This window comes from Neltuma alba, unplaced genomic scaffold (genome assembly GCF_004799145.2).
Source record: "Neltuma alba isolate B1F8T4 unplaced genomic scaffold, ASM479914v2 tig00006103_pilon, whole genome shotgun sequence".
NCBI lineage: Eukaryota > Viridiplantae > Streptophyta > Magnoliopsida > Fabales > Fabaceae > Neltuma > Neltuma alba.
The window spans coordinates 353,129-380,164 of NW_021634350.1; the positions used below are offsets into that span (position 1 = coordinate 353,129).

Genomic DNA, 27,036 nt, shown 5'->3' on the forward strand with positions numbered 1-27,036 from the left:
ACCCCTACTCATTGGGCCTCCTCATGGATTTTTTGTGTGGACTAAATTTTAAATAAAGCTTTTTATTAAATTTTAAAATTCACGAGTTCACGAGAGCGAGTCGGGGATTGGATATATAGTTTGGCGGGGATCAATGTTGTCATAATCTGCGACTTCCCTCATCGGCTTATCTTTCATTAGCTTTCGGCTTCAGGAGCGGGACGCTAAGTTGAAAGCTCTGTATTTTTGTTTTAAGGTAGTCATCTCGCTTGATTCATTCTTCATATGCTGTAGCTTCTTAATTCGATTTTGCGCTTCAGGCTTTCGTGAATTCTTAGGTTAATTGTTGGTTTTTGGCCTCTGGCTATTTTCTGTTTGCAGATTTTATTGATTTGGTTGTGAGGGATTAGTATTTTGCGACGATCATCAACCCTGAGTTTCCCATTCAGGATTACCGAACTAAATTCAACTCTGCGTCTCTGGTTGACGAACCCTAGAGATCCGATGCATCCCAAATGTTGCCGGGACACCCAAATCCTAGTTCAATCGCCGGAACTAGGAATTCCTTCCCGATCTGTAGCTGTTTCCCCCATCACCAATCAAACACTTTTCCACCTCAAACGCTCTTTCTTCCCCAAATCGCTCTCTTCCCAACTCCTATCGTCGTTCTATTTCACTCTTAATGGCAGGCCTCTTGCCGATCATACCCCTATTTCGGTTTCTCAAATTCCTCCCTTTTCCACCCTGATTTTGCGATCAAGGTCTCGTGGCGGTGGTGGCGATGGCGGTGCAACTGGTGCAGAGTCCCGTGATTGTTACCTCAATATGTACGCTGAAAAGAAGCCCGATAAAGTGGACCCGAATGAACAGAGGCTATCAAAGTGGCTGAACTGTGCCATATCGAATGAGCCGTTGAGGGAACCTTGTGTGGTCGATAAACTAGGGAATATATTCAACAAGGAAACTCTGGTGGAGGCTTTGCTGAAGAAGAATCTGCCTAAGGAGTTTGGGCACATTAAGGGTTTGAAGGATATGATAAAAGTTCAGTTTTCTGTAATTCCTGGAATGGAGGCTGCAAATGGTGAGACGCGTTTCCAGTGTCCTATTTCGGGGCTTGAATTTAATGGGAAGTATAAGTTCTTTGCGTTGAAGAACTGTGGCCATGTTTTGAGTGCTAAGGCTTTGAAGGAGGTTAAGTCCTCATCTTGTTTGATTTGTCACCAGGATTTCTCAGAAACAGATAAGATACCGATCAATGGGAATGAGGAAGAGGTAGCAGTGCTGAGGGAGAGAATGGAGGAGGAGAAGGCTAAATTGAACGAGAAGAAAGCAAAGAAGAGCAAGAATGGATCGAGGATAAATGGGGAGAAGGACAGCTTGAGTTTGGAACAACCGAGGCTGAGCGGGAGCAAACATGGTATGGATGTTAAGGTTGTGGATAAAGCTTCTGCTAAAGTGAAAGGAAACGGGAAGGTTGTGAATGGGAATGCTGCTTTAAATGGTGTGGCTGATGGTGCAACCAAGCGTTTTAAGGCTGCTGATATGGCCCCTCCTAATGCTAACAAAGAAGTTTATGCATCAATATTCACTTCTTCAAAGAAGTCAGATTTCAAAGAAACATATAGTTGTAGATCCCTACCTCTTGGTAGAAATTGATTGTTGCATGCAGCATGAAAGTATGTACTACCTACCTAGCCGCCTGTGGTTTTAGAAGTTACTTGCTCTGTAAGTTCTTGATCAACATATTATAATTGGATTGCCGTGGTTTTGGAATGATGGCTCACTGAGAGAATTAACTTCGAACCTGTGATCTTGTTACTTTTTCTTCTCATCATTATTTATTGGTTGTTGACGCATTGACTTTCTTAGAATATGGATATGCTTTCTTATTCGGACACTGTTAGGGTAGTGTTTAGTCTGTTATGTCTTCCTGAACATAGCATCAAACCCATACTCATCTTACATTCTTTTGGGCTTGATTTCTTTACCATCTATGTTGGTGAAATGTGAGTGACAAATTTAACTCTTGTTTGTACTTGGAATATGGTGCCAATATTGTGTATAGCTGGGAAAACTATTCTTAGATGAAGGCAGGGCAGCCAATCTCATGGATTAGCTGTGTTTTAGATATTAATTTTTTTTAGCTGAAATTACACTACAAAATATCTCTTACATTTAGAGACCAGAGGAGTATTATTTTTGCATATGAAGTTTTCACAAATTTCCCATTACATGGAATATGCAAAATAATTAATTAATTTGCAAAACTGTTGGTTTTATAATATATATTGCCAACAACTGCTAGCTATAGCTCATTTGTTTTGGACTTTTGGCGATTCATGAGAAGTGCAAATTTCAATTACCTTAACAGCAGATTAATAATTTATAAATTCACAGATACAGTTATCATAATGAGTATAACTATAACATGACATTAGCATCTTCACTGCTAGCTTCCGTGAAACATTAGCATCTTCACAACAGAAATATGATGCTTGTGCAGAGTATAAATGGGGAAATCTTCTCAGGTGAAGGCAACCAATCTCATGGGTTTTTTTTTTTTTTTTTTGGGGGGGGGGGGGGGGCATAGACTCATGGATTAGCTGTTTTAGGTTTCGTTTGGAATCACTATAAACATTTATAAGTATGTTTTAAGTAAATTGAAGTAAAACTTTTTTGTATGCTTAGTAAGCATTTCATAAATTAATTGAAAAATTACCTAAAATCCATTTCACACGTGTTCTTGAAGTGATCGTGGCTTCTCTTTCTGCTTATTTTATTTGGGCCTGAGGATATATCTTTTTGCGTTATTGTCCCCTTACGCTCCCTGTAGCACTGCATGCTTGAAATTTGCACCATGCATTGCACCAAAACATTTCCACAGGCTACCGGGATTATTCAACAAGTGCCGAGTAATGCGATTAAAATTACTTTTATATCAAATATTTAGGCCTATTTAGTTTCTCGTAAAAAACATTTTTTATAAAAAAAATTAAAAAAAACTTGTTTGGTAATTTATTTTTAGTTACGTGTTTAGAAAGAAACAGTAATATGTTTTGATAAACTAAAATTTTTTTAAAAAATATTTTCTTGTTTTTATTTTTTGCATTTTTTATCTTTCATTTTGGAGAATTGGAGAAATTTTCTTTTCGCCACTCACCCCTCGACAGCCATGTCGTCACTTCACCATCGACAGCCACCATCGCCACCCCTGGGTTCCCACCGGCCATTGTTGACAGCCGCTGCTCGTTACATGTTCTTGGACACAAATATTTTGTTACAGGTCAGCAATAGGGTGTTTCTGCTGCTAAACGTTCTGTGATGGAAATTAGATACATATTTTTTCATCGTTAAAAATTTAGCAACTTCATTTCGTCAATAATTTTAGCAATGAGATTTGCCACAAATTAAGTTCGATCGCTAATTATGTTAGTAATAACATGCGTTTTCTTTTTGTAGTGGTAAACTTGGATTAAAATTTCCCTTCTACATTTACGTCTAATTTGGATTAATAACTTTGTTTTTTTAATATAAATAACAAGTTTAGTGTTTTTTTAAATATAATATTTTATAATCATTATCCAAACAAATTTTTGTTGCTTTTGTTTTCAAAAGGTAATATAAATGAAAATTTTATAAAATTATTTTGAGAATAAAAAAAAAAAAGAAACAAAGTAGTCCTTAGTTTTCCTAGTAGTCATTCTTATCTGATTATTTTCTTGTGGCGAAGGCGCCTTTCGGTAAAAATGATACCGTCTTTTCTGTCGGGAAGAAAAATGCTCATACCATAGTAAAAAATTAAATTAAAATCTATTTTTAAGGTTTTCAATAAAAAGTTGTAGCTTTTACATTTTCCATTACGTGCAGATGCAGATGAGGAAGGTTCTTGTGTAATACTACCTGGTTCTAATTATAAGAATTAATTGACTAATTTGAGGATATTAAAGAAGTAAGTTGAGTTAGTTATTTGTCATAAATATGTGTTATCTTTTCCAAAATATCCTTACTAATCAAGTATATTGGCTAGAACTATCATCATTAGAAGGACTGCTTTGGAAAAAAAATATAAATATAAGAGACAAAGCAGATTTGGGTCTTATATTTAGAATCAAAATAAAAGTCAAACAAGGACAGGAGGTAGTATCGTTCACACCTTGAATATTTAATTTATAACCTCAGAAACGTATTTTTAAGATAATTCAACAATAAACAGGTTCAATCTTTTTTAAAAATACTCCATACTTGAAATTATGTGAATTTTTCTTATATAAATTTTGCATAATAGCCATATGCACTATTTCACTGATAAAAACTCAACAAACATGCGGGAGAAAACGATGCATGAAAGGTACTATAACTTTTTTTCTGCGTTACAGTATTTTTTTTCCGTTGATAATAAGTAAATATATATATAAGAGCTTTATCTATATATATTGAAAATATATTATTTTATTAGTAATCAAATTAACGGATAAGATATGAAATAATGAAACTATCATCTAATTGTTTTGCATATTTTTGTATCATATGTAAATACACTAATGATATGTACAATCACTAATTATAGAAGAACAAACAATTCGATATGAAATTTATATTTTACATTGATATTAACTGCATTAAATCAAATTCACGTGATATTTAAGTCTATATTATCTTGAATAAAATTAAATTTAAAAACCAGAGCAAAAAAATGATGACACCATTTGTTATAAATTGGTGGCGCAACTTGTCCCAAATTTAGAACATTACTTGTAACATTTTAATCGAGACTGTGTTTTAATAAATATAATGAAAATTTTAAACCTTTATAAGCTTTATTTAAACCATCAACCTTTTTTACAGCCTATTTCACCTCTATCGGATTCTGAGGATGATTAGTTGGGAATAAAAATGAAATGTAAATTATTGGAGTTTGAAAAATGAGAGCATTTGTATTAGAGTTTGAAGAAAATGTTCATTCTAAAAACAGGAAACCTAGAAAGAAGATAGGCGCGGAGGTGAAATTTGACGACGATATTAAATTCATTTGAACTATTGAAAGAGAAATGATATTAATTTCAAGAAGAATAACAACGAAGGTGTTTGATGAATCTGAATTTAGTGTATTATTGACATTCTCTGGTACCGTCTTAAATGAAAATATGTGTTGGCTTACATTAAATATGTCCCACTACGAGGATGTAAAACACATGATGTGATAATCTAAGCTTAAAGGTGATTTGAGAACACTTGTAGAAACAATGGGAGTAGACTGAAACAAGGCTCCTATTACGAAAAGATGCGACTCCAATGATATGGCGATGCTGGCAAGAACGTCCACCACCATTAATATGCATGAAGATGATGCTGTGATAAGGGAGTAGATCGGCAACACACTTAGCTAATGTGCTAGCCAAAGAAGCTCTGAACAGTGGCGTAAGATTACAACTGCTGGGATCTGAAGCTATTAGTGTGCTTCTAAGTACTATAGTTGATGTTTTCTGCTTTTCCCTTGTATCTTAAAAAAATGGGAGTAGACTGAGTTGGTATTTATTTCTCATCAAAGTTTTGAAATGATAGAGATTTGTAAGCTCATAAACTTACATGAGAATTTTGTATATGTTTTGTCTGGTTTAAGTTCTAATGCATAAACATGCACTCCTCCATGAAAACAAGTGATCAAATTATTGAAACCAAAAGGTATTTTCCAGATCGCAATTTGTTCTTTTAATGACTCTTTTTTTTTTTAATTTCCCTCTTTTATCTCGCGCTTACTTGTTCTCTGATATAAAGAGCATTATATTTGATAAATCATTTAATTGTTAAGAATATAAACTTTAAAATAATTTTTTTAAAAAAACTATTATTCGGGTACAATTTGATGCGAAGGAAAATTAAAAAAAAAAGTAATTCACTGTTGATAATAAATTAATAATCATAAACTATTTCTCACAATGATAAAAAATAATTAAAAGAAGTTCCTACTCATGTCAAGATAAAAAAATGCTTATTATATATGTTATCTAAATAAAACGTAAAAATACGTTTTACATGGAGAAAGAAAACAAAATAAATATAAAAGGATATATCATCAACGCCCAACATGAACACTAACACATAAGAGGAAAATATAAGCTAATGAGGCCTATACTCCATACCTCAGCATAAAAACAGTTACACATTAGAAACACACTTTACTTAAAAAGTTTCTTCGAACCACCTGACTGAACCTATACAATAGGGGGGGGGGGGGAACCTAAGACCTTGCTACAGGATATTCCAACCTCAATTTTATGAAAGTCCCTGAGTCATATATATATATATATATATATATAGGAAACAAAATAAATAATAAGAAATGCTAGACAAAGTCCCTCAATCATCAATTCATCATCCACAATGGTTCACAAGTATAGCAAAGTACTTTTGCGCGTATATCCTGTGGCCAAAAGCTGATAGGCTAATGTAATTGTAAAGACAACCTAAGACCTTTTTTGAGGATATGAAATTAATAAATGAAACCTAACACCACATGGCTATGGCTTCCTTTCCCAGTCTCGTTCCATGAACGAAGAGAAACTGAGCTGATTTCAAAAACCAAATTAACAAGATAACTTATTACCATTTTTGGTTGGTTAGAAGATAAGGAAGATGCTAATCTCAAAACCTAACACCAACTTGATTCCTCCAAATCACACCATATTTAGTTTTTGGATCATCGAATTTCACCATCTGGATAGAAGTTGAAATTTAAACCAAAAGATAGAAAGAGACGATGGCCAGAGAGAGAGAGAGAAACGAAGCAAGTCTTTTTCATTCAGTAGTTCTATGTCTTCCTCTTTTATGTTTCTGAATAGAATCAAGAGAAAGTCAATAGGACTGCTGAATAAAAGAGACTTGCTTCTTTCAATCTGTGTACTCGAGAAAAAGAATTACCCAATCTATTAATGTCAACGAAAGTATTTGCAAGGTCTCCCCCTTGGCCATTTATATGGATGAGCTTGAATGATTGTACAAATTTTTAAGAAGGTTTTCTTCTTCAGAGAAAATCAAATGATCATATGAAATTAAGAATATTCAGGTTAGGAATATATTTTAGAAAAGCCATGCTAATAAGGAAGAAAGTTTAACAATAATCATCTTTTGAAGCTCTCCTTTTTATGATATTTTATTTCAAATCTCCTTTAGAAAAATTAAAAAAACAACAAAATAACAAAATCAAAATAAAAAATAATGGAAAAGTGGTACGAAATCCAGCAAATTACTACTTTCAGTTATCAATATAAAAGCTAGTTGATAATTTGAATAGATTAAAAAGTTTATTAAATTAGTTATTTGTAACAAATATGAGTTGAATTTCCTATAATATCCTTATTAATAATATATATTAGTCAGAACTACTATTTCGTATAATATTTAACATATACAACTACTACAATAACTACTTTAGAAAAAAATAGATAAAAATGAGAGATAATGTAGATTACGAGTTTATATTTAAGACTAAATTAAAAGTCAAATTGGCTCTTATATTAAGGATCGAGTAGTATTATAAAAAAAAATATCATTTTAAAAATGAAAAAAACTAGTTTTTTGTTTAAAAAATATGTGGGTAGGACACAAGTATTTTGGCAACCAATTTCTTCCTATGTTTAACATCAAGCTTTAGAGAAATACGGCCAAAATATAATTAGATAGAATCTTTAGGATTCTTTTCGTCTTAAAAAAACACAGAGAAGGGTCCAATTTATATGACCTTCTCTTTGGGCCAATTGTTTCGGCTTTCTTCCCCACTTTCTCTACCTTTGCCGTTTGTTTACTATCAATTTTGCTTAACAATATAATTCAAATGCATTTTCACATGCTTCGAGTTGTGACAACAGAATTAAATATTAAATATATACTTATTATTTTATTGTGCTGAGATAGTTCTAATTTAATTCATGACACACGCATGCAAAACACAAACTGTATTATTCATAATTTGTAAATAAAATAGTTTATAAATTCTTGGCAACACAATGAGGATAGGATAAAGTTGAGCCTTTCAATAACAACAACAACACACAAGTGGAAGGCCTCCCGTCCTCCAAGTTCTCCCTCACATACATGAGTTGGTGTTTGGTGTTGTTAAAAACTTGCATGAACATTTCTTATAAATAGAAAATAGACACTCAAGACTCTTCATTCTTAATTAACCCCTTATTTATTTAATAGATGACTTTACTATTATAATGTCTTAGTTGCTATTTTTTTAACTTATAAGTCTAGGCAAAGTTATTTTGATGATTCTACTAAAAAGAATTATTTAATTATAACTCATGAAAAAAACAACGTGCATTTCAATTAAAGTGGGGAGAAAGTTTCAGAGAGCAAATAACCACAATCAATTCACCAAATGAAATGACGGTAAACTTTTTTTCTTTTCTCTTTCAATATTCAATATTCTTCTTTTTAGTACTAAAATGTCAACAGCTTTGCTTCAACCACATATCACATTGTAACCCATCAGAAAATTTCAAAATAAAAAAAATCAAGGCCAAAGCATAACCTGTACAAATCAATAACCTCATAAAATCCGCCTCAATCAAAATTCTAAATTCTTTCTGTCTCATCAATTTTATCTTTAGATGGCGGCAGCAATCAATAAATCTCTATGTTCACTATTTGATATATAAATTACTACCAAAATCGAGCTCAGTGACTAAAGAAGGAATCATATTCCAGAATAGCCTTACTTCCAATCACGCTCAAAACAAAATAATGTGGTATTGCCTACGGCTGGATGCTACATCGAGGCTAACAATGGCAAAGTAGATTGATTATGTCCAATTTCACTTGGCGTCGCCAGTTGCATCACTATTCTGGAGGTGGGATTGACTAGAAGCCCGAATCGCAGATCTATTTGAGGTGGAGCTTGAATTAACTTAATGAGCTGTTGGTTATTCAATAACGATCTTCTGAAAAGCAGCAATAAGGTTATTGTGATATGATCCACTAGAAGATACCAAAGCAAAATCGACTCGTACTGACGTGGTCGCAGCCATGTCTTCTATGCATTTCATCTCCTCACTTCGTCACCTTGCAAGGGAATCAAGACATTAGAATTACTAACAGAACAATAAAGGATATTCATATTTTGGCCAAAACATGAGAAATTATAGTTGCCCCTGAGTAACTAGTTGAAATTTTGAGTGGTATGGAGTCATAATTATATATCATTGTACACCATCTTTTCTTGGCAGATCAGCTAAAGAGGAAAGAGCAAGACTGCAAGAGATGAAAAACTGATCGTTAGACTGAGCTTTTCTTGTGTATTTTATTTTAAAAAATGTATCCTAATATTTCTTCCAACATATAAATTGTCGGTTTATTCAGTTGAAATTTAAGTACTAAATCTTAGGTAATAAGAAGTTATAATTTTTCAAAATCACTTCCTTGTTTCTAAGCTACACACCAAAACATTGTTATAAAAATTAAAACAATATGTCAGCTTTATCTATATATTATCATCAAATAGGATTTATTCACAATGTTGATTTTTTTATTAATATTAATAATTACTTTTTTATTTAATTTGTAGAAGGAGGTATAAAAACGAAGGTTCCAATGACAATGTTTCCATATATGCGTATGATAACCTGAGCCACTGGGACAAACACAAGTCTGTATGTGTGCACTGCATTTCCAGTTGTGTGATTTGATGTCGCTCCTTGGATTGTGCAATTTGTATAGAATAATTATGTTACCTATATTTAAATAAATTTTAATTTCAATTAAAATTAAGTTATTTAAAAATCGTAAAAGACACAATTTATGGAATTTTATTATTATCTCGCTAAATAAAACCTCTCAATTGGCAAATTGATCCTTAATTAGTATAATGTAGGCGATTTCATTATTATCTCGTATGAGGGAGGGGATTTGGGCCCCGGGGGGACAATGGATGCAGTGGGGGGGGGGGGGGAAGAAACGAGAATTATTTAATCATTTAATTCGATTTATATTATCTAATGGGTTTTCGATTGTTTCAACAACTATAAATCTATACATAAGTAATGATAAATAACTGATTAATTTTAGGTTTTTAGTTTGGAAAAAAAAAGAAAGTCTAAACTATTTACAATATCAAGTATATTAGAAATGCGGAATAATTTAATTCAAACCAAATTTTAATTATTTAAAATAGTTAATAGTCAATGTTATCTAGCTATTATGCATCTGTTAAAAAAAAAAAAAAAGCTCATGATGTAACTAAAGAAATAAATAAACTTAAATTAAATTAAAATTGAGCAATTTACGATCCTAAAAGTCATCTCATAGATTTGAAATCAATGATCTCACCAAATAAAATTTATAATCAATTAGCAAATTAGTCCTTATGATTTGAGTGCTTATATACACAAGGACCAAATTGCCTCAAAAAGATTTTTTTTTCAAAAAAAAGAAAAATGCTGAGCCACAATGTTCCTGAAGATCTCATGGAGGAGATCATGGTGAGACTGCCTGTAAAATCCTTGCTTCGGTTCAAATGTGTAGCCAAATCCTGGTATGCCCTCATCACTGACCCTTCTTTTATTGCCAAACATCTTGAACGGTCCAAATCTATCACCAATGGCCGCAGCCGTAAGCTTATCTTCTATGGCCAACCTTATTGTGTGCCCCAGTATTTAGAGCCTCTCCCCAAGCTATATTGTACGTTCTATGGTCAATGCAATGGGATTTTTTGTCTCCGTGTCTTGGACCCCATCGATGTCAATGAAAAAGTAGATCACGATGATGGGGATGAGGGTAACTTAATTCTTTGGAACCCAACCAGAAAAGAGGATAAGCTTATTCCGCTACCCCAATGTCAACCCAAAGCCATATTTTCTAACATGTTTGGATTTGGGTTTGATCCCATTACAAAGGATTACAAGGTTGTTCAAGTTTCCCATCCTCCTTTGGAGGGAGGAGTACGTCTGGTTGAAGTATATAATCTCAGTATTAATTCTTGGAGGATGCTAGATGTTGTTGTCCCAGCAGCTTTTGATTTCTATGTCGGAGATTGTAAGTCTTATTTGAATGGTGTTTATCACTGGTATATTTATGACCCGTCTGGAATCAGAAAGAACTTTATTCTGAGCTTTGACTTTACCAGAGAGGTGTTTGGGACGATCCAATTGCCCTCTGCTACTGATTCTTATTACTGTGGACACAATGTTTTTGTGCTTGATGAGAGTCTTGCTATTCTTCAACATGACTGGGAGACTCGGAAATCTAAGATTTGGGTGATGAAAGAGTATGGTGTTGAGAGTAGTTGGACTAACAAATTTGACGTTGAACCGCTTCCAAAGTTTGCCTCCATCTTAAATTCTTGGGGGCGTAATGAGATCCTTATTCGGGAACATGGCAGACAATTGATTTCTTATAATCTTCGAACTCGACACATAGGTAGGCTTCAAGCTAATATTCTCCCAGCGATTTGTGGTTTTGACTATGTCCCAAGTTTGGTTCCTTTGACAGAGACGAGGAAACACAGCAAAATTTCTGATCCAAAGAAAAGGAAACACAGCAAAATTTCTGATCCAAAGAAAAGGAAACACATCAAAATATGATGATGATGTACAGTACATTATTTTTATGCTCTTCTTAAGTTTTTGTAACCCTTTTATTAATTCATTGATGAGGGGCACTGGATCATCTTGAAAGAGTTCTATATCCAAACACATCAGAAAAGTATATGTAGAAGGCAAACATTAGTTTGCCAATCTGTTATGTTTCTTAGTAGGTTCATGAGAATAGAACTACCCGATCTATTCGGAAACATAAAAGAGGAAGGCTGAAGGCAAAAGGACTACTAAATGAAAGAAACTTGCTTCTTTCAATCTGTTTACTCAAAAAAAAAAAAAAAAAATCTGTTAATGCCAGCGAAAGTATTTGCAGAATCTCCCACTTGACCATTTATATGGATGAGCTTGAATCATTGTACAAATTTTTAAGAAGGTTTTCTTCTTCAAAGGGAAGGGGGAAAAAAACAGAAAAAATCAAATTATCATATGAAATTATGAATATTCAGGTTAGGAATATATTTTGGAAATCGATGCTGATAAGAGGAAAAAAAATCTAACAATAATAATCTTTTAAAGCCATTATCTTAAATAAGTCTCTTTTTTGTGATATTTTATTTCAAATCTCCTTTAGAAAAATAAAAAATAACAAAATCAAAATGAAATTGAAAACAAGAATTTAATCATTTAATTCAATTTATATTTTCTAATAGGTTTTTCGATCGTCTACTCAAAAATCTATCCATAAGACCATAACTAATGATGAATAATTGATTAACTTTTGGTTTTTAGTTTTGGAAAAATAAAATGTTTAAACTATTTTATTACTCTGTGATTTACAATATCAGTATATTAGGAATGCTGATTAATTTAATTCATGCCAAATTTTAATTATTTAAAATAGTTAATGGTTAATGTTATCTAGCTAGCTAATGATGTGTGGGATCATGATCAATCTATCTATTATCCACAGGTAAATAAGGAAATAGATAAATTTAATTTAAATTGAAATTGAGTAATCTACCATCGTAAAAGGAATCTCATAGTCATAGATTTTCAATCAGTTATCTTACCGAATAAAATTTATCATCAATTGGCAAATTAATCCTTATAATTTGGGTGCCTATATAATACAAGGACCGAATGCCTCAAGAGAATAATTTTTTCCATAAAAACAAAAGAAAAATGCTGAGCGATAACGTTCTTCCTGACTAATTTAATTCAAGCAAGTATTACTAACTACTTAATGATGAATAACATAATCGATCAATTTCAGGTTCTTAGTTTTGGAAAAATATAATATTCAAACTATATTACAACATCAAATATTAGGAATCCTGACTAATTTAATTCAAAGCAAGTATACTAACTACTTAAAATAGTCAATGTTGTTACGCAGGTAAAATGATATAGGATAATTGCATTACCACATTTAAATTAAAATTGAGTTATTAAGATAGATTTTCAATTATCTGACCGAATAAAATTTATCATCAATTAGAAAATTAATCCTTATAATTATTTGAGCGCCTATATACAAGGACCGAATTGCCTCAAGAGAATAACTCTCCCATAAAAACAAGAAAAATGCTGAGCGATAATGTTCTTCCTGAAGGTCTCATGGAAGAGATCATTGTGAGGCTGCCAGCAAAATCGCTGCTCAGATTCAAACGTGTAGCCAAATCCTCATCACTGACCGTTCTTTTATTGCCAAACATCTTGAACGGTCCAGATCTATCAGCAAGAGTCGCCGCCTCAAGCTTCTCTGCAGTGTGGAGGGTGTCAATCGGGTGCCCTGCGTATCCCTGATTTCTAACTCTAAGCACCAACCTTCTTATTGTTGTCTCCACCCCATGGAACCTCTCCCTCGCAGGCGATACCGACATCAGAGGTTTTATGGTCATTGTGATGGGATATTTTGTCAGCATGTGGTCAGTGTCCTTGATAGAGAAAATACTCGGACTAGGGGTGACTTAATTCTCTGGAACCCAACAACGAAAGAAGTCAAGTTTATTCCAAAGTCGCCATGCCTTCTACCAAAAGGCATAGATTTTTTCATGTTTGGATTTGGGTTTGATCCCATCTCAAAAAATTACAAGCTTGTTCAAGTTTCAGATAGCCCTCTGCTGGAACTAGGAGTACGTCTAGCCGAAGTTTATAATCTTAGTACCAATTCTTGGAGAGTCCTAGATGTTGTTGTCCCAGATTTCGGGAATTATTTTTATGATTGCAAGTCTTATTTGAACGGGATTTATCACTGGTATGTCTGTGACCAGCATGAGATGACAAAAGACTTTATTTTGAGTTTTGATTTTAGCAAAGAGGTGTTTGAGATCATCAAGTTGCCCTTTGAGCATGCAAGTAATTCTTTTCTTCGACACGGAGTCTTTGTAATTGATGAGAGTCTTGCTGTTGCTGAATATGATCGGAATACTAAAAGATCTAGGATTTGGGTGATGAATGAGTATGGTGTTGAGAGTAGTTGGACTAATAGATTTGAGATCGGACCCCTTTCTGTGTCTCCCTCCATCATAGGGTCTTGGAGGGATAATGAGATTCTGATTGAAGAATCTTGTGGTAGATTGATTTCTTATAATCTTCAAAATCAACACATACATAGGTTTCAACCCGATTTTAGACCTAATATTTATGCTTTTGACTATGTCGAAAGTTTAGTTCCCTTGGAAGAGAGGGGCCAACATTCCAAAATTGTATCCAAAAAAAGGAAACGTTTCATATGGTGAAGTTAATTAGCATATTTGTTTTATACTATTCCTTAATTTATTGTGATTTTTTTTTTTACTAATTCATTGAATGCATTTATTTTGTATTGCGCACATCTCGGCTGGATCAATTTATTGGAATTGGTCTTTTTTTTTTCTCTTATTATATTATTAACATTGGCATTTAATAATGTTATCAAATTTTGGATTAATAGTTTTGGTTCTAACTAATTTTAAATACAGATCTTCTAATTATTTTTTAAAATAAATCTTATTTTGTTTATACCTTAAGCAGATATTGAAAAAAAAATTATTTTCTCCGGAAAAATAATTTAATCTTTTGATATAATATAATTTAACAACTCTACCAGAATATTATTATTTTTGGTAACAATTTCAATATTTCCTCAATTTATGATCTTTAGATTTTGGTTCTAACTAATTTTAAATACAATTTCGCTGAGAAAATGATCTTTAGCGCCTTCATAGAGTTAGGAGCACTGAAGCATGTCTTCGCTGTGAAGGATTACGCAAACCAATTTGGAGCTCTCTTACCATTTACGCATCTCCCACAGTCCACTGCACTGCATCAACGGACTTAAGCCAGAGATTCAATAGGTGGTCCGATGCTTTGACCCAAGCAGCCTCCCCTTTGCCATTTGCCTTGTAGACATTCATGAAAGACATGGACGGAAGACGCAAGGGGACAATACCAAGGACGAGAGAATTGTAGAATAATTTGGTGAGAATTCAAAACTCACTTTTACTGTTGACGAAGAGTCCATAGACGAATTCGCAGAAGCAAGGGTCCCTGCATGCATGATCAGCAAGAATTTCATTGATGAAACCACAGCAAATGAAGAAGAACGACGAGCCATGGTCAAGGGCACAACAATTGTAGATGCGCTTCACGACAAGAACAGAATCGCTGAAAGTGACTGTGTTGCCAAACATGACGCGGAAGACCCAGAACAGAACGATAAATCCAACACAGAAGTAATGGTCAATTGAAGAACATCGATGAAGATGAAGAGGAAAAATATGATAGAATCTTGGAATACGATAAGAATGAGTAAAAAAAAAAGTGAAACCAAGCTGAGGATACAAAATTGACGGAACCAAAATCATGCTTTGAATCGATTCAAGCCCTACATAAGAAAGAACATACTTGAGAACACAAGCCTTCTTGGTTGTTGATATTCATTAACCATAAGATAAACTTGTAGAACCAGAAGATGTCCCCGCTAATCTCTGTTCACAAGTATTTGCCAACGCATTCATAGTATCTATTTGCAAGCCTTCCTCGTCCTCGAGAACTCAAGTCACCGTTGTTTTTCACTAGTCGCCATGGGGAGTGTAAAAGTTTTACGTTGTCATTGTTATTTGGCCCAAAACTCGATCCGCTTTCAAAAATTCCTCTTTCAAAGCAACTGAAGTTGCATGCTCAGTGCATGTCCCAAGGCTCTTTCTCTCTGTTCTCAGTGAATGCTTCTCCATCTCTGTTCCCTGCAAGCGTAACCAAATCTCTTCCCTATCAGAGTTGGAAAGCCACGAAGACGTACAAATATCCTTTCTTCTCTGCAAATCTACCAAGTTGTTCGTTGCAGGTCAGTGGGGTCCTGTCGACTTAGCTGTTGGTTGCAAGCTAACTCAACTTAGATTCTTTGATCTCATTCTATGCTTCTTAGAGAGCTTGATTTCATTGGCCAGTCCAACGTCGTAGTTTCCTTTTCCTCCGACAAACCTCAATTTTTTATGGTTACTGTAATCAAAGTCGATGGCATTCATGCGAACAACACTTGCCCTGCTAATTTCATGGCCATAAATCCTCAAATCCGGACGAGTGTGCTTGATTCTGCTTTCAGAAATGACGTGAAGAAATTGTTACTTTGGAATCCTCTTGCATTTATCACTTGGCGGCTGCAAACAAACAGCACTCTAAGTTTCAGGTCAAATTTTTCCAAGATTGCAGATTCTTCCTCAATGGCGACCTCATATGGCATCAGTGAAAGCTTCGACTCATTATCATAGTTACATGGAACAATCGGGCCGCAGGACAAGAACCTATGCTCTGTTTGGTATGATGGAACTGACCGGCGACCCTCTTGTATCATGATTACCTTACCAAACCCTCTTCCCCCTTATCACCCGTGCTGGAGACGTCCTCTAGTAGTTCATAGGTGAAATTGCTTTGGTTTGTGCATCTCCTTTGTCTTCCTTCTTGTAACCACCAGCGAAGATCGTCTCTTTTTCCCCCTCTGCCGACATCGCTTCGTTGTCGACGTGAGATGTGTGGACTCAATTAGCCTATGCCAGAGTTCCGCTGCTCCGTCAGCGACGGTGCCATGATTGAGGTCTTGGGGGCTTTGATGTGTGTCTGTTTTCTGATTGTGATTTTTTTAATAATATATTTTATATTGGTATTTGAAGGGGAAGAAGTAGATGACGATGATGAAGAAGAAAGGAAAAGAGAGAGAGAGAGAGATGGAAAAACAGATGGTGATAGCAAAAGACCATGATTTTTTGGTTTTTATGCTTTTGATAATATGATGATCATTCAGTTTTGATTTTTCAGATTGCGGTACTGATGCTTTTCAATGGGTTCTTCAATTCTAGATGATGCTTCATCTAGTTGTCTGTTGTCGGAGAATTTTTTTTAATGTTATGGGTGTTTTAATCTTTTTGTAATATAAATATGTAAGTTGAATAAAATTCATATATCAATTCCATCAACATACCAAACACACTTTAAAAAAATCTCAATAATAACATTTTAAGATTTATTTTATATATATATATATATATATATTTTACTTCCCTTGGTAGAGAGAGGCCAACATTCCAAAGTTGTATCAAAAAAAAGGAAACGCTTCATCGTATGGTGAAGTTAATTAGCATATTTTGTTAAGAATATTCTAACATACTTTTTTTAATTAAAATTTACATGAAGATACTTTTATTTATTAATTTACTCTTCATAACACTAAATCCTTAAATTTTGACTAAAAAGTTTTGACGAGTTTAAAATTTTTTCCTTTTCCTTAATTTTATTTTTTATTTTACAAATAGTTATTTGTTTAGTATTTTTTATCAAATTGATTTCTTACAATCTAAGATTGATATGTTAAAATATTTTTTTTGGGGGGAGAATGAAGTAGTATTAATGTAAAATAATATTAATTACGTTTCTGGGGAGAGATGAGGTATAAAAAAACCCGTTGTCATTATTTCTATAAATGCGCATGATAATCTGACCCGCATAGGTTATACAATGCATTGCATTTGAGTTGTGTGATTTGATGTCACATTTTGGATGGTGCAATTTGCAAAGGATAATTCTGTCACCCAGATTTAAATAATTTAAATTTAAATTAAAATTGAATTAGTTAAATCACAAAAGTCATCTCAAATAAATAATCTATCAATTGGCAAATTGATCCATAATTAAAATCTCTTGATTTTTTATATTTATGGGATTTTATTGTCATATGTCATTATCAGGTAGGTGATTTGGCCAAAAAGATAAGAAAAGACAAAAATGGATGCAATTAATTTTTTTATAAAAAAAGAATTTAATCATCTCAATCAATTTATCAAGATATTTCTTTCTCCTTGAAGTTCACATTTCTTTCTCCAGTAATTTCATTCAAAAAATGCCGATATTAAAATTTTAAATATTAACAAAATATCTAAAATACTTGCATATTAAATTTTGTTTTTTTTAATAACATTAATTGACACGGGTATTCATCTAAGACTGATGATGTTAAAGATAACTGGGAGGGGGAAAAAAACTTCATAGCCAACTAAAACTCTGCGTAAGTTAAATCATCAAAGATACATTTTTACCTGCCCATTTTGTCTTTAACGCTATCATTTAAATTCACTAAGCGATTCTGCCTTCAAGGCAGCCCTTTAATTGCACACACATGAAACAAACAAGAAGAAAAACAAGAGTTCAGAGGACAGAGATAAATCAGGCTGGTGAGAACGTCCTCTTTTACTGAGCCAAGTAGAGGTCAAAAGTCCAGATCTTTTGAACTCGGGTAAAAAAACACAAGCATCTCAGTTGTGAATTCATCGTATGAACATCATCAGCCTAGTCGGGCTTCTCTACGTAGTACCTGGATCATAGAAACCCCCACAAGGTCAACAAATATTGCATAATCTAGAGTATTGTTTTGTATAGATGGATGGGCAAATTCAAGTACAATATAAAGGTGCATGCAATGGTCAGTATTTAACTTCAACAATTTGCAGTCCAACATGAGGGTCTCACGTCAGCAAATACAGCACTAATCATTGAGAATAATGCATCATGTGTTCCTTGAGAATTTCTCTAGATTGAGGCACAACAGGATACACGAATCAAAATCAGTGGGATTCTACCTCTTCAGCAAACTTTATCAAGATAGTAGTGCGTGGTCGTTGTTGGCCTTCCATGGGCACAAAATGAGCAGTAACAACCGCTGGAAATCCAGAGCCATCCAAAACGCCCTTTGTTGAGAAGAACAAAACAGAATCAGAACAGTGACTAGATTTGGACCCTCCATTAGGCTCTAGCAATCAACTAGTCAATTGATGGATGAAGCCATGAAGGTACTTACTCGTACTATTCCAGCGACAAATGCTCCACAATTGAAAGTTCCCATGTCCTTCGGAATAGAAATGAATCTAGAAAGTAGAGACAGAACTAGACCTTGCTATGAATTTATGTACACAACATCTGGTTATGTGTAATTGTAAATTAAGTTGTTGAGAGTGAAAAATCTTTTACCTGTTTACAAGGAGCTCCTTTTCACTGATCATGTATTCATCTTCATGTTCAGTGCCTTTCTCCAGTGAGTCCGCTACCTATTCCAATGGCAAATGCAACAACTAAGGGACCAGCCAAGCAGTTGAGCTAATGTATGAGGACCTCGTATAATCCGTGGGGAAATGAATATACATACATACATATATATGTATAGTGAAAACATACAAGAAATGTACGAGTCATTAGCTTATGCCTCCCATTTTTTACACAAGCACATGTGAAGGGCAGTGGTAATCACGTATAAGTGAACAACAGTATAATGTTTCACTTGCTTCCAATGTTTTGAATGTCTTTCCAGTCTCTTATACCTGATCTTCCAACGAATAAGTGGACGAATCGAAAGGCACAATCAAAAGAGCAAGCCCATATAGATAATGACAGCCTATGAAGCAGAGACATTTTTCACAAAGCAATATGGTGTCAATGTGTTAACAATTCCTGTATAAACATGACAGATTGACGACTGACAATTAATGTAAAACTCAACCACATGCCCTCACAACTGCAATGACCATATCATAGCAACAACAATTAGCATTTCATGTCCATCGGAAGGAACTGCTTGCTCTTGGGGTGAAGAAGGGGGAAGAAAAAGTAAAAAAGGATAAAGGAACTCACCTTTCCAAACAATACCTTCCACACTGTGCTGTGTACAAAAGACAGAATACCTAATAATCTTGTCTCCCTCCTGTTTCCCTAAGGAATCAGAAAAGTACCATTACATCAATGATTCATGCAAAGCAAAAGTACAGACCATTCCAGCCTGTGCCCTATGCCCAGCCCAAAACCAACATAAGGTGTCAAGGTTTTAACATATAAACGGTTAATAAAAAGATCCAATATTTTCCCATCCACATTATTAAATCAAAATTGATATTAGAAGCAGTGCAATGTTTACAAGATTATGACTCTGAACATATTCCCTCATTTTTGGAGGAGAAAGTTAATGAGACTAAGGGATAGAGAAGGCTCATAAAGGAGAAGAAAAGTCATTAGGGAAAGTACTTCTAACAGACTAGAGATTCAACATGAAGATTACCATGTTGGAGAATTCAACGCCAAAATGTTGATAGGCATTTTACCACTAAACTTGTCAGTTTACCAAGGTTCATAGTAGTTAATCATAATAAAAAATAATCCCAGGTTTTATTATAATTAACAAACTCGCCAACATAAAGTTACTGATTGATTTTAACCCAAGTTTAACACCATTTGGTATCTAATTAGCTGCTAAAACACCAGATTCATCAGGACAAATGATCCCATAACTGATGGTCATCACAACCATCAAAATTCAAGATTGCACCAAATTCCTTTTTCCATTTCCTTACACATTCAAATTCATTAGAAAATCATGATCAAACTGGATCCCTTACATGTCCAAGGCTGTGACCTCAGTATTATGCATTTTAAAAGAGATAAAGGTATTAAATGAACAGCTTTATATAACATGTATTCGACAATAAATCCAAATAGACCATTATGCGTGTTAAATCGATTAGAAAAGGGGATCATATGACAGCCATATTTCTAGTTTATCCTAATGTCTAAATATTGGGTTATGCTCTAATTCGCTAGATACTTGAATCATTACTGTAATACATTTAGATGAAGAAATGAAACTTTATTCAAGAGTTTCCAAGAGCCATCATACCTTTTCTCTATGGCAAAGCAGTTCCAGAACTCGAGCCCCAACAGCATATCCAGCATCCTCCAGTCTGGTGCATTTAATTGTGATGTTCAAAATAAATTGCATGACATTAGATTCAATTGTTATATCACACTAAGTCATCAACTGTATGGTTAGAAGCCTAATTCCATCCTATGCTTCATATGGTGTTCGATCTTTTTTCTATTCATGCTCCATTAATTGCAAATAAAGTAGAGGATGACCGATTATGATAATATCATACAAGGCATAATATTGCGTTAATCATTAGTTAAGGCTAAAACCAGGGAAGAGATCATCCTTATCAATGGAGTGACCTGCTTTCCACAACCATAAGATAAAGCAAATTTAGGGATTCCAATTAAGAATCATACAGGGAAATTAACCCCAAAAAAAAAAAAAAAATAAAAAGAATATTCTTCACGTTTCTTTATCTTCATTGATCCCGTCAGAATGGACAAAGAAAGAATGTACTAACACAGAGCAATCACCTTCGTTCTAACTCAGCAATATTGTCGACCTGTGTTTGATTGTACTGCACAAGCTCTGAGAACAAGAACGCAAACGCACTCAAACTAACCTGCACTAACATCAAAACTACATATAACTACTATAGAAATAGACCCAACGGACTTCACATGCCAATAAAATTATCCAAACAACTATTCGTATTTTGAGTTCAGCATGGTCAATTGATGCTTAAATTCCCTCTTTCCAGGACAGCAGACAGGTTGAACAGAAGCACAATGCCCCAGAGAATGAGATCTCAATAAGGCAAGAGGGGGAGAAAAGGGTTATTATTCTATATGCCAAGCAAGGCGCGTCGATAGCAATCAATGTATTGTCCAGAGAATTTAAAGGGCAGGACAGACCCAAAAAAAAATTAAAAAATAGTAGATTGAAGAGGACAAAGAACCTCTTGCTTGCCCTTGTTGAGGGGCTTTTCCAGGACATTACTATACTGCTTGATCTTTCCAGCTCCGATCATCGTATGGCTTCACACTGGGGTGAGCAAGTTTTAATCCCAACTCACCCAGTATAACAAATACTGAAATTTTGGAGCGGATCCAGCTACCAAATTAATCACGAAATGCAGATCACACCGGACAACGTATCAGCAGTCATAGGCGGACCTATGTTACGACGGAGAACAACTAGCGTTAACAACGGCGGACGGCGTCCGACGGCAAATTCGAAAGCACGGAATGATTTTTTCTCGAAGCAGAAAAATGGATCTGCTTCTTCGCCCGGACGAGATTGCGTTTTATTGGGCTTGTAATTAATTTTATTAATTCATTTTTTTTATAAATTATTGTCTCTCAATATTTTCGTTTTTTTGTTAAAAAAATTTAGATCTAGATTTAAAAAACACTTTACAGAAATATTTACAAATTATCCGCTAATAATAAGATTTTTATATTAAGGTTATCAGTGGATTTCTTATTATCTGGACCAATTTTTATTAGAAATATTTTTATTTTTTTTTTGTCAAAACATAGGTATCTTCTTATTAGAAGCAATCCTATTCAAGACATTGTCAGGTACTAAATATGGACACCTCTCCCAGTGAAGATTCGGATCTTAGTTCATCATGTTGTGAGAGATTAACTCATTCTCCTAAACTCAACTCTGTTGGTAAATATTTTTATTCTTATTTCACGCTTTGATTCCTCCAAATGCTTTTCGAACCAAACGAACGGGCCACAGCCTTTCTCAAGCCGAAAAAACAAGTTGGGCTCAGGAAGGGCATCACAATGGGTGGGGAAAAAAGGGATTAGAGTTTATCACCCCTTCTTTCTAACACATAAAAGATACTAACGGTGAGGCCAATTACAGAGATTTTAATAGAAAAATACATGTACGTAACAAAAGAAAACATACATGATAAAAAATTTTATTTTTATCGTTTTAACCCAATTATAATTTAATTTTTAAATTTTGACTTCCTGTAATTTCATTCTTGAACTTTTTAATCCTTACCATCATGTTCCTTCCTTTGCATTTATTCTTCAACTTGAAGCTAACAGCGTCTTATGCCAATTCCACTTGCAGCTCTCGCGGGTGGTGAAGGAAACTCAATTTAATCTTACTGTTTTTATTTTATGTAAAAACTACGTAGAGTTGAGTTGAAAGCCACATCAACTCACTCAGGATAAGTTATAGATGATAAGCACAAAGGTTAATATAATTTTTGGTTCCTCAAGTTTGCTTGCATTTTAGTTTTAGTCTTTCAAGTTTCAAACTATAGGTTTCAGTTCCTCAAAGGGTAAAATGATCTAATTTTTTATTGGATTATAAGGATCAATGTTTTAAATGAAAATAAACTTGAGGAACCAAAACCAAAATGATGATAAATTCAAAAGACCAAATTTCGAGAACTAAACTATTAGTGAATCAAAACTTCAAAAACTTAAATACTTTTTCAGTTCTAAATGTAGTGTAACTACAAAATAAATCTTACATTTAGTCAAAAATAGTATACTGTTTTTATTTTCAATTTAATTTTTAGGAAAGTTAGATTGGATAATATGATTTAAATTTGAATTGACTTTTATAAATAAGTTAGTTTGTGAAAGTAAGTTGTTTGGATTATAATTGAATAAATAATTATAGTTTGTAAAATTATTAAATGAGTATGACTTGTATTAAATAATTAAAAATAAAAAAACTATCAATTTACATAATATAGTAATTTTAAATTATTTATAAGCTCCTACTAATCTCATATTTATTTTTTATTTTTTATCATTTATTATAAAGACATATTTGAAAATAAAAATATATTTCTCACTTATTTATTATTTTCAACTAATTTTAACTAATTTTTTTATTATCCATAAATTAGTTATCTGAAGCTTATAAGAACCAGAGAATAATAAATTTCTTAAATTTTTCTTTCTCTATGTTTTAAAAACAATAAGCCACAAACTATAAGTCATAAGCAGCTAATTTTTACTTATAACTTATTATAGCTTTTCCTGTAAAAGCCAGGTTGCTACATTGCTAACCGAAACACCATAAATTTTTCAAACATGCCTTTGGTTTAAAAAAAAAAAAAAACAGTAAGTTGTGGACGTTTAACCGCTCAGCCAAACAGGATGATACAAGATTCACAAATCATATAAGCCAAATCATGTTCGAAGAGACATAGGCAAGTAAAATCCTATTGGCTAATAAAGGAAAAATTAAGAATACAACAAGGAAAGAAAGTCCTACCGAATGATAAACAAAGAAGCAGTCCACATCTAGGGAAGATTGTAGTTTTTTTATGTAAAATCAGTCTGAACTCTCTCAACCAGTTTAAGCGAAGCCTATCTTGCCAAAGGTAACAGGGGGAAAAATAAATAGGCACAGATCAATAATGAATCAAGAGTTCTAATTGTACTATGGAAAAATAGTTCATTAGCTGATAACTTCCGGTTGATCTCTCTTGTTATCAGTAATGCCTTCCTCATTGACAATTCGCAGATCTGGATAATTTCTATGGTTTAGAGAATGCAACCAGAGAGCTACAGCTCCATCCTTCTTCTCTGTGGAAGCAATATGAGAATATATATACTTCATCTTGAAATCTTCAGCTTCTTTCTCATATGCTTTCATTGACAATTCTTCGTGACTATCTTTCCATTTATGGTTATATGATGCAAAGAAGCACTCATCCAAGTATAAACCAACCTCTGGAGCAGTAGGCACATTAACGTTAACATCCCTGCAGTAAAAAATATGAAATCAGATCTGACTTAATACTGTCCATGAATATGATTAATTGAAGCTAATAAAAACTACAGGACGGTACTTACTTCTGCAAAGCTTTCTCAACAAGTGACTCTGGCGCACAGTTTCTCATAATTGCTACAGCAAGACCCATCATCTTCCGTATCTGATGAAGCATGAAGCTCTGTCCCACAACCTCACACTTCACAAATTCAATGCCCTCAACTGTGACAACGGTGTTAGCGTCGAATGAAATTATGAAACGCTTAGCAGCAGGGTCCTCAGCTTTTGTTCTCGTGGTGAAGTTATGAAAATTATGAGTCCCTACATAATACTTCAAAATCCTATTAAACCTTTCCCGCTCCTTCTCACCATAACAGAATCCACTTCCCTTTATAGTCTCCTCCTCTTCATTGACATTTTCTTTGCCAACAAAGCTTGAATCGTCCATTGATCCACCATTCATGTGAGCGACCTCACCATGAGAAGGAACGACAGACTCAAGTTCAGAATTCAAACTCTCCACTGGAATCTCACCCTCACTACTGGATTTCTTATTTAAATGATCACCATCAGTTTCGTTCAAAGTAACCCCAAAATCCTCTGCGACTCCGGAGTTAGGAGCAGGATTTTCTTTGGATGAATCCATAGCTTCTAATCCTGTATTGTGCTTACCAACCAAGCCAGGCACCTTACGACCCCTCTCAGAACAATCAACACATTTAACAAGCTCATTTTCAGACCCCACACTAGCTAACACACTCTCTCTGTCACGATGTGAACTCGGATCAAGAGCAAACACAGGAATGAGATAGACATACCTCCTCCGATCACAGAACTTCTTGGCATTAAAAGATGCTGTGACACGCTTGTAACCAAAGATTCGTATCTGAGGAGAAAGGTTTGAATTAAGGCGGTCAACAAGACCAGGCGGATCAATATAAAAACGTCCTGAGACAACCTGACCAACAGCACTAACACCTTTATCAGTTCGAGCAGAGCGAGCCCAGTCATACCTTTTAGGAATTCCGCGATCCTGCTCAGGGACAGCTCCAGACACAAATAAGGCTTCTTCTAGGTCACCTTCAATTGTCTTGGCGCCAGGATTTTTCTGCATGCCTTGATAGCCAACACCACAGTAAGCAAAAAAAATGGCAATTTTGCGGCGCTTGTATCTTTTCTTAGTCCCAGTTGTAGTAGTGCATTCTTCATCATCAGAAGTGGTGGTAGACATTTTAAGTTTTTTCAGCTCTGGCTCTTCTCTGACTACTGGTGGCAGCAATGGTGGTGGTGATGAACTTGTCACCTTTGTATCTGAGTTTTCCATATTTTAGAAGTGATAAGAATATGGCTTGTACAAGATAATGATCAACAACCTGGAATGAGATCAAATTAAGTGGTCACTGGCCCGGCCACCAGTTTAATCCATGGCCAATCCAATGATATTATCTTGATGCCACAACTAATCAATAATTTTGAAAATTATATATACATATATATATATATATATATATATTAAGAAAAGCCTTACACTAGGTTGAAAAGTCATTCATAAGAAGTAAAGATATCGTCAAATACAATTTGTCAGCTTTTAACATTCATCAGAACTTGGAAGAAGTAACAACTTATAAAAGGTTTTCAAAATGGATAAGCATGTTTCTTCTGATCGAAGCTATACAAAATTAATCAAAGCTCTGAGATAAGCTGAACGCACAAAAATGAATAGGCACAAAGGTTATCCAACAAGGTCAGTAGCAAACTATAATGCATCCCATTGACAATACTACCTCAAAAATAGAAGCAAAAATCCAAGAAGCACATCAGCAAATCAAAAGCGGGGCCCAAGAAAAATTCACCGGCATAAGTAATTTAGCTGAAAAAGATTAGAACAGTTCTCCACAGCTGTTATATAATTTCTAAAACGGTTGAGAAAGAAGGAAAGACTTGAGCAATTGACTTAAAATCGAAACAACACAAAAGATGCCGAGACATTTCAACTGAAATAGAGCTGGGCAAGATCCATCAATTGTCAGCCACATTCATATGATGAACAATGGTCCGAGAACCGCCCCAGGAAAAGGAAAATAATAATCATAAAATGCAATTTCCAAACAACAGAGTAAGTGAGACTTGAGAGTGCTGAAATCTATGACAACTTATGAAAGTCATATAGAATAGAGGGAAGGGAAGCTGCCTAGAAGTCTTACCAGGAAGAGAACCAAAGATAATTTGAAAAGGAAGCGGAAAGCAAGAGGGAGGCGGTGGCGCTTAAACCCTCAACATCTCCGTTCACGGTTGGAATTGCTACTGCGAACTTCACGCTCCATTTTTCAGTCCGCACCCACGCACGTCCCGCGCTCCCACTGTCTCCCTCTGATTTGGGCCTAAAATCTGCATTTTGTCATGCAAATTGCAAATGTTGGAATTGGGCTGTTTCTATCTTCTCTTCTTGGGCTGCTTTACTTTTTTTTTTTTTTAACATATTCCAATTAAGAATGCTTGTCATCTCATTGATTGATAGTGACCCCCCCTTTTTTTGGTTGTTGTTGAAACTCATCCCATGGTAATTTCTCAATCTTTAATATAAGAATTAGTTAATTAATT

The 27,036-nt window shown here is 34.3% G+C and overlaps 3 protein-coding genes across 4 annotated transcripts; 1 reads left to right on the forward strand and 2 right to left on the reverse strand.

Moving 5' to 3' along the window:
• Positions 1-115: 115 nt before the first annotated feature.
• On the forward strand, positions 116-1,850 carry LOC114749582 (replication termination factor 2). The gene is made up of 2 exons (XM_028938094.1): positions 116-235; positions 361-1,850. Exon 2 carries the CDS (start codon positions 484-486, stop codon positions 1,633-1,635), a length of 1,152 nt encoding a protein of 383 aa, XP_028793927.1. The 5' UTR covers positions 116-235; positions 361-483; the 3' UTR covers positions 1,636-1,850.
• A 16,149-nt stretch (positions 1,851-17,999) lies between these two features.
• On the reverse strand, positions 18,000-21,955 carry LOC114749602 (trafficking protein particle complex subunit 5). Its single transcript, XM_028938123.1, has 8 exons — positions 21,635-21,955; positions 21,210-21,298; positions 20,704-20,767; positions 19,668-19,745; positions 19,011-19,087; positions 18,841-18,907; positions 18,623-18,730; positions 18,000-18,357 (listed from the first exon to the last, which is right to left on the reverse strand). The coding sequence occupies exons 1-8, from the start codon at positions 21,704-21,706 to the stop codon at positions 18,328-18,330; spliced, it is 585 nt and encodes a 194-aa protein (XP_028793956.1). The 5' UTR covers positions 21,707-21,955; the 3' UTR covers positions 18,000-18,327.
• A 1,826-nt stretch (positions 21,956-23,781) lies between these two features.
• LOC114749601 (tRNA pseudouridine synthase A-like) lies at positions 23,782-26,718 on the reverse strand. Of its 2 annotated transcripts, none has more exons than XM_028938122.1 (3): positions 26,640-26,718; positions 24,519-25,746; positions 23,782-24,427 (listed from the first exon to the last, which is right to left on the reverse strand). In XM_028938122.1, the coding sequence occupies exons 2-3, from the start codon at positions 25,664-25,666 to the stop codon at positions 24,121-24,123; spliced, it is 1,455 nt and encodes a 484-aa protein (XP_028793955.1). In that variant the 5' UTR covers positions 25,667-25,746; positions 26,640-26,718; the 3' UTR covers positions 23,782-24,120. The 2 variants fall into 2 exon arrangements, with proteins under 2 accessions (XP_028793955.1, XP_028793954.1); XM_028938121.1 differs by having other exon boundaries at positions 24,519-25,808; positions 26,640-26,710.
• Positions 26,719-27,036: the final 318 nt, after the last annotated feature.

What these genes read in the sequence shown, in the direction of transcription:
- LOC114749582 (XM_028938094.1), top strand. Translation starts at nt 484, where the DNA reads ATGCATCCCAAATGTTGCCGGGACACCCAAATCCTAGTTCAATCGCCG.
- LOC114749602 (XM_028938123.1), bottom strand. Translation starts at nt 21,706, where the DNA reads ATGATCGGAGCTGGAAAGATCAAGCAGTATAGTAATGTCCTGGAAAAG. An exon ending in TCAACAAGGGCAAGCAAGAG is followed by an intron (nt 21,299 to 21,634) that starts GTTCTTTGTCCT and finishes ATGTTAGTGCAG; the next exon opens with GTTAGTTTGAGTGCGTTTGC. An exon ending in TGCTTTGCCATAGAGAAAAG is followed by an intron (nt 19,746 to 20,703) that starts GTATGATGGCTC and finishes CTGATTCCTTAG; the next exon opens with GGAAACAGGAGGGAGACAAG.
- LOC114749601 (XM_028938121.1), bottom strand. Translation starts at nt 25,759, where the DNA reads ATGGAAAACTCAGATACAAAGGTGACAAGTTCATCACCACCACCATTG. An exon ending in GTTGAGAAAGCTTTGCAGAA is followed by an intron (nt 24,428 to 24,518) that starts GTAAGTACCGTC and finishes TTTTTACTGCAG; the next exon opens with GGATGTTAACGTTAATGTGC.